Source organism: Homalodisca vitripennis, chromosome 5 (genome assembly GCF_021130785.1).
Source record: "Homalodisca vitripennis isolate AUS2020 chromosome 5, UT_GWSS_2.1, whole genome shotgun sequence".
Taxonomy (NCBI): Eukaryota; Metazoa; Arthropoda; class Insecta; order Hemiptera; family Cicadellidae; genus Homalodisca; species Homalodisca vitripennis.
The window spans coordinates 101,040,778-101,048,473 of record NC_060211.1 but is presented as its reverse complement, the minus strand read 5'-3'; the positions used below and the strand labels follow the sequence as shown (position 1 = coordinate 101,048,473).

At 31.1% G+C, this 7,696-nt stretch overlaps 1 protein-coding gene across 1 annotated transcript; it reads right to left on the bottom strand.

Annotated features, from left to right (window-relative positions):
• Positions 1-897: 897 nt before the first annotated feature.
• LOC124362565 (phospholipid scramblase 2-like) lies at positions 898-7,004 on the bottom strand. The gene is made up of 5 exons (XM_046817184.1): positions 6,897-7,004; positions 5,605-5,822; positions 4,328-4,492; positions 3,212-3,367; positions 898-2,992 (listed from the first exon to the last, which is right to left on the bottom strand). Exons 1-5 carry the CDS (start codon positions 6,997-6,999, stop codon positions 2,969-2,971), a joined length of 666 nt encoding a protein of 221 aa, XP_046673140.1. The 5' UTR covers positions 7,000-7,004; the 3' UTR covers positions 898-2,968.
• Between the last annotated feature and the right edge of the window lie 692 nt (positions 7,005-7,696).

Genomic DNA, 7,696 nt, shown 5'->3' with positions numbered 1-7,696 from the left:
CATTAATTTAACAGGTACTTTACAAGTTTTTATAACTTTGTAGTCAATATTTGGATATTGGTAATACAAACATCTTGTGATCCATAGCAGAAAAGCTTGATATCGAGTTGATTATAATGTATTTACCATGTCATATGATGCATTAGAACAATATTTAGAAAAAAGTGCTCTCATTAACACATTAAGTTCCAATGTCTCATGCTACTTGACACTATCTAGATATTCCTCACTATACAAAGGAGACTCTGGCACTGTAAGAGTTAATGCGTTCAATCCTGGTGGCGTTAAAGTCACACCACTAGTATGGCTGAATTTAATGTTTATGTAGATAACTAATAATACCTAATCAACTTTGGTTTCTGGAAATCAGTCTTGAAAGTATTAACGATTTTTTTATGTTTACAACTTGAGTTTCAGTTGATTTGTAGTCATCTTTTCTGCTTAGATGACTGGTTAGATCGCTATTTTCTCACATGTCTCACCATTATTATTTAGGAGTTGAGTGAGTTTGAGGTTACCACTTTCACATCATAACCATTTTATATATAAAAAAAACTCTATACCTATAAAAATTATTATATTTATTATTACTCAATAAATGGTAGTACATACTATATCAAGAGTTTTAACACAATTATTTGGTAAGAATGATGCATGTCAACACCAATAATACCGGTGAGGCCACAGTGGCGTCATAGTACTTTTTATGGAAAAGTATCATTTCATTGAGAAAAGATATTTTATATCACGATTAAAAGTAATGTGTGTTTAATAACACGTTCAAGCCCAGCCCTATTTCGGATTATATCACCCGAAAACCCAAACTTAGTTTTTTAGCCTATTGTCTTCATTTAGCATTATAATTACGGAATATAAATACTTTTATTTTTTTTAAAAAAATGTGGACATATGTCACACTGACGAAATATTTGTGTTGGAACTGCTTATATGAAAACACAGCTTATTTGTAACACAGAGGAGTCCTACCGGAGTAGATACAAATCCTACACATATCTTGAAGAAATTCCCAATGATAGGGAGAAGAACTGCTGTATTTGTAGTGTAGCCAGCACAAAGACTGGTAGGAAAAGAAAAAAAATCAACGTTTATGTGCAGAAAATGCAAAAATAGTTGACATCCCAAGTATTTTCCTTTTCATCACTACTAAGTTTTTGAGTTTTTTTATGTAAATGTTATCCCACTTGAAAAATTAGATAACTTTTACAATGTATAATTGACAGTTTAGATTTACTTGTGTGTTGTTAATTTTATCTGTATTTTTTCCTTAACTTTATATGATTTTGTGTAAAATCATGAACAGTTTTAAGACTTCACAAATTGTACAGACTGTTAGATTTCCAAAAGAATGCCACAATTCTTTTATTTGTGAACATTTTACCATTAAATTTTAGCAGTATGTACATCATTTAATTGGCTTTATAGTGAATTTATTGAATAGAGTGCAGCTATTGTTTTCATCACCATAGACACGTCCAAATTTAAAAAAACCAAAATTGTTTTCATGTAAGTAAATTTGTTTGTAATAAAAAATATTGTATTTCGAGTCTGGATATTTTTAGTATTTTATTTAAATAGGTTGAATTTGTATCTATAATTAGGTAAAAAATCATTACATTTGTGCAACAAATAATGGTATTAAAAATTATTTACCAGCACATTACAAAAAGGGTTAGAAACCCTCTGGCACTGGCAGGTACACTTGTAATAAATGCTTGACACTGGTAAAGCACAACTTGAAAAATACCTATGGCACTACAAGGGTTAAATTAAAACAATTACAAAGGCAAACTTTTCTATGTGAATCACAGATTCACATTATTGGTTTAGGCCAAAAGTCCCAAAATTATGCACACATGAGTACAGTAGAGTGTCAAAAATTCAGACGTTAAAAATCCGGACCGTCCATAATCCGGATTCAATTCTGGCTGGAAAATATTTTGTTTATATATGGACAGATTTTAAAAGTCCATATATTTCGTAATTTAAGTAGTTTATTAATCACAGTTATACATAGGTACAGTATTTTAGTGTTATATAGCCTAGATATACTTTACAGAAAATATGATTACTGTATTTTTTCTGTAAGTTAAACATTTAAAGCTTTTTGTAATAATGTAATGAATAATTTTAATTACCCGCTCCACGTACACAACATCGTGATTTATGCACAATTAAACATAACTTTTCATTACCACTTTGCCATTACCTCTTTATTGGTTCATTTAGAAAATGCAGACATTTCAAAACTCCGGACGGGGTTGGGTCCCAATTGGTCCGGATTATTGACGCTCTCTCTACTGTACTTGATTTGCCACCGGATTTCTCCCAACAGTGTTGTAGGCCAAAAGAAGGATTTAACTTATTATAACTTTCTACAATTTTTAATGAAGCATGAAAATTTAAAAAGCAATTGCTTTAATAATGTAAACTTAAGTCTTGTTGTCCGTGAAAAATGATCAATTTGGTAACTAGTTAATACCTAATACTCTGTAATATAATCAAACAAAATTTAAATCTAGATGGGATCTTTTGGGAAATGGCAGGAATGATCTTTTTTCTATATATAAGTATTTTTTTAAATTTTGTTAATATAAATCATGGCTAGGATTATGGTGGTCAAAAAGATGGGTTGCGGATAAATTTGGAAAAACTCTATACTTACTGTACATATGCAATATGAAATAAAAATTGTTACTATTTTGTTGAAAAATACCAGGAGTTAAACAATACATTACAATGCCCTTGGCATAGAAATTTCATCATAAAATTTAAAGAAAGTAATTAATCAGTTAATTACAACAACTCAGGTGAACAAATTAAAAGTACTTCCTTGTTGGGATGTTGATAATATAAAAATATCATGTAGGTTACAAGATAAATGTGTAAAACAATGTGCATTAAATATTTTAATTTACCTCTATATTTTATTCTTATGTCGTCTGGAACTTCAAATCCCATAGTAAAGTGAATCCTAAAATCACAAAATAAAATGCAACAGATAAACAATAGAGATAAATTACTGCATATTGGGTTTAAATAATAAATACAGATTTGGTTCAAATCAATCCAATCTGACGAAAGATATTTACAATAACCGTACACGAAGAAAGTAAAAAATTATGTTTAAAATTATAATAATTCAGTTCACAAACTATGATAAAATTTGTGTAAGCTATAAACCAAAACTTACCATTAAGAAGGATGCGCCAAGTAAAATGGCTTTCAAACGTACGTTCATAGTTGGGAGGAATGTAACACCACAGTAATTTAGATCGGAATTAGGATCTTCGTCGTTGTACCAGTGTTTCCAGATATTACCAACAACTTGTCCATCAAGATTGAGAATCTAAGAGAAAATTAACATTATTCATGTTCAAATCTTAAACTTCCATAAACTTGTACACCCAAATTTTAATGAATTCCTCAATCCTTAATGGAATTGTAAGTATTTACATTTTAAACTAAAGTATCATAGTTTTTAACTTTCACACATCTGTTGTCAACTAAAGAGGAGACATTATAAATATACAGAAACCCTCCATATTAATTGTGCTACCATTGCATCTAAAAATGACAGAATTTATTGGAAAGTTTATATGCAGAACTTCACCTACATTTCAGTAACCCTTGTAAATGTTACTCCAAAATTTTTAACACGGAGACCAATTTTAGAGCACCTTATGTTTTCTGCCACTTTTGAATCTCTAACTCTATGATATGTAGAAGACAAAGTCCTCTCTCACTTACTCGATCACTAATTCCTCATCTTCCCGAAATTTGAAATTTGGCACGTGTATGTCTCATAACATCAATAGAACACCTAGAAGAACTATATTTTTGGGTTTATAATTTCCCAATGTCATAGAAAGTCAAAATTTGACACACAATTGCTTAAATAGAAATAAAAAAGTATTACCATGAAGAAAAACCACCCATATAGGTTGAAATAGTGTTGCATTCATAGAAAAGTACATTTTTGTTTTTCAACTTTCCAATGTTCTACACCGATGAAATTTGACACATCTGTGAATGCTCTCATCAGAAAAAGAAAAGTTTCTTCATGCAGGTCAACCACCCTTAGGGATTGAAATACAGTTGGAACCCAAATGTGTGTTTTTCAACTTCCTATTGGCCTAGATTTTATGAAGATTAATCATCCAAAGGGATTTTAAGGGGTGGAAACCTAGAAGAACTATATTTTTGTTTTTCAACTTCCAAATGGCCTAGTATATATAATCGTTTTAATCCTTGAAATGTTTACGAGCTATATATACGAGTATATAGTTATACATAAAGTTATTCTTACACGTAATTTTGCAGTATGAGAAGACATGCAGCAATCTGATGCATCAGAACCTTTGATTTTCAAAACAGTGGCTCCAGCACTGTCTTTAATACTGAACTTTGAAGTTTGTACTTCTTGTTCTACGGTTCCAGCCAAGTGCCCAGGAGGGAAATACACCAGCAATTTCTGTAAATATTACTAAAAATAAATTTTTGCTCTCAGTTATCATAATGTTATTTTCTCAAAATATATCCAGTATATAACATTTCTGAAAACAAATTACAAATTCTTTATTCAATGGTATTTGAACTCCATGAATATTTATTGATATGTTTTCTCAGAACTATTTTAAATAGTCTACTGCATTAAACTAATGCTAACATCAAGGATAAAATCTATTATGGAGGCTGACCAAGAGATCTATTATAAAGGCAATTCAAACATTCAAGTCTAATCATAGTGTGTAGACAGAGATACCCGGTTCACAGATCAACGAACCTATGGCATTGTGACCATTTGGTGAGAAATTAATGGGAAATTCAATGGATTCCCAGAATTTCAGCGCCTTAAATTCACAGCCAGTAACTTTCATCTTGATCTTTCCCTAAAAAAGAATGACTCCTGGCGTAGTGAAAGAGGTTGAAGTTTGTTCAGGGGCTTATTACAAACAATCCATCGTTTATGCCAGTAATAAAATGTTTATTAACAATATAAAAGCTCTTGCATTAGAGTTGATGAGGATGTGAACAGCCTGTCTTTACGCCACTGCAGTGGTGGGCTGTGCATCACACACTGAGGTCAGTAATTATGACCAGTTAGCAGAGAATGCTACTGTTGAGTTTGTTCCTGTGGCAATATTTTGTCCAATTGCGCTGTATGCAGTTGTTCCATTGACAGTTATGTTCTCTTGTTTCTATGATCAGTAACGAGTGATTGAAAAATCATTTAACGTTCATTTGGACATTTTGTACATTTTAAAAATTGTTATAGAAATTAATACAAAAATGTCAGTGTAAAAAAGTTAGGCAATATTTGTAGTATATTTGTAAAATATTCTGTATAACTTAGGTGCATTATTGAATATTCCTTTTTATCTCATGCAGCAAATATGTCACAGAATATTATGACAAAGTTTATTCTGTAAAATTGCAATAAATCTTATCACTTTATTTTAAACAAATTGTAGCAGAGCGAGCATGAACAGGTACAGGTCACTGTAGAAGAATTTTACTGTTGAAGCAGTTCTTGAACTTGATAGCCATTACTATTATACAATTAAACCTTTCCTCCAGTATTACCTGAAGACAACAAGGTGAACAACAGAAAGTGCAGGCCAATGGTCGTTCCAAATGAATCACTTCTTTGTTGGAACGGTCCACGATCTTCACTCCAAAAGGATTACTTGGATCACAGCAGTTTCTGAAGAACCAATTGGATTCCTCTTCAGCATAATAAACTTGTTCTATGTCTTTAGTTCTTATTTTATATTTGCCTTTAGTTCTAATGCCAAAAATAGCTGAAAGTGAAACAAGTAATTTTGTATTTGTGTTTTTCTGTTATAATCAATTAAACACTTAAAAAAAACACACATACACACTGTGTATATTTGGTTCGTGCTTTGTTGAAAGTTTAGTAAAAGGTCTAACTCCCAAATTGATTGTATCCTATAAAGCACTCAAACAGGCTTTTCTTGAAATCGAAAGAAAAATTTCCCATAAGAAAGAAATTTATTGCCAGCCACGTGGGTTTTGGTAGGGGTAGAAATTTGCGTATCAAAAGAGTAAAAATATGAAATGATAATTTTTCTCACATCATACTTTTTTTAGATTGGCACACTTTAAGCCATCTGTCAGACATGTCAATAAATTTTAATCACTGTCAACTAACTACATACAGACCCCTAAAGTACCGACTATTATTTTAACAAGTGGTGATATATTATTAATTTATTCTCACGGGTACTATTTTAAAAACCGTTTGAATTTCTAAAAAAATGTTTATAACAACAAGGTTAGGAAATGTTATAAGTTTCCAGAAGTTGAAGAGTAATAGTCAATGTGATGTACCAACCTTTTTTAAAAATCTTAATAATCCCTTACAACTTGTTTAATACTTTTCTGTAATATATTTAAAATTATTAATGTTTCTGTTGTTTGCTGTTAGATAGCACGCAACGTCAAAGTTTCAAGTGGTGAAATTCGATAAGCACTGGTGGAAATATCTTCCTACAGACTGTTACAAGACCAAAGGCAATATTGGAAATATTTAGATTTAAAACTTATTATTAATAGAACTCTAAAAATAGAACACATACTAATTCCTTAGCCAAAGTCTTTTAACTCCTTTCAGAATTACAATTTCTTATCTGAGTATTCTAAAACAACACACATATGTATTATTATTGATATTAGCCCTTGGTAGGCTTACTCAGAATGTGGATAAGTTACAGCTACACTGTCAGTTAATTCTGGTGGAAGGTGAGATTATATAAAAACTATATTATTTTTAGACTTGTTTGAAAATAGAGAGATTCTATTTCTTTTTATAATATAAGTGTAAGATTAATACATCTATGATGTACTAAACTGACCTTCCCATATACCCATATCCTTATAAATATGTAGACGGTCAGTGTAGTAGAGATACTCTAGGCCAGGAGGGCAGCTCACTGGAATATCCGTAGGCAAACTCATCCAGCCATCTGTGTAAATTTGACAATTTATTTAGGAAAACCAAGTAAGTGACTAAGCACAGCTAAAGGTGTAATTTATTAACCACATTTTGGAGTATTTGTCAGTGTTGTAGTATATGTTTAAAATATATCTTTAACCTACGTAGAGTTATTCATCCAATTTTGAGAGTTCCTGCAGAGAAGGGACACCCAGCGTAGACAGGGATTTGGGATTCCTAAGGAGCAGATTTAATCTTTTATCTCATATTATTTATTTCATATCTACCTAATAGGTGATTTGGAATAAAATAAATTAACGTTTAAATGTAGATGTGCTCATTTAAATAATAATTTCGACAAATTTAATCAATTTAATTAGTAATATTTACAAGCTGAAACCTAAGTTAACTTTAACTTTCTTTTTAAAGACGGATGGCACTCCCTCAAGTTTATGCTTACAAAAACTCTTAAAAATACTGTATAAAGGAACCCCATTCCGTCAGTGAGCCCCTAATGTGATTTAGATGTATCGATCTTTTACTAAAAAATCAATCATTTGCAGTTAGTAATGTGTCGCCTTTCTGTATCCATTTGCTTACCCAGATGCAAGTGAGTCATCAGCTTTTACTGTTCTAAGTGTATGTTTAGTTATCAGGTATAAATTAGCCGGAAGTCAACCCTTCTTGGGAACCAAGAAAGATAAGATATTTTATAGTTAA

Coding starts and splice junctions, on each gene's coding strand:
- LOC124362565 (XM_046817184.1), bottom strand. CDS start 6,999: ATGAGTTTGCCTACGGATATTCCAGTGAGCTGCCCTCCTGGCCTAGAG. Junction 3,368..4,327: donor CTCATACTGCAAAATTACGT/GTAAGAATAACT, acceptor ATTTTCTCTTAG/ATTCTCAATCTTGATGGACA. Junction 2,993..3,211: donor TTGGCGCATCCTTCTTAATG/GTAAGTTTTGGT, acceptor TTGTGATTTTAG/GATTCACTTTACTATGGGAT.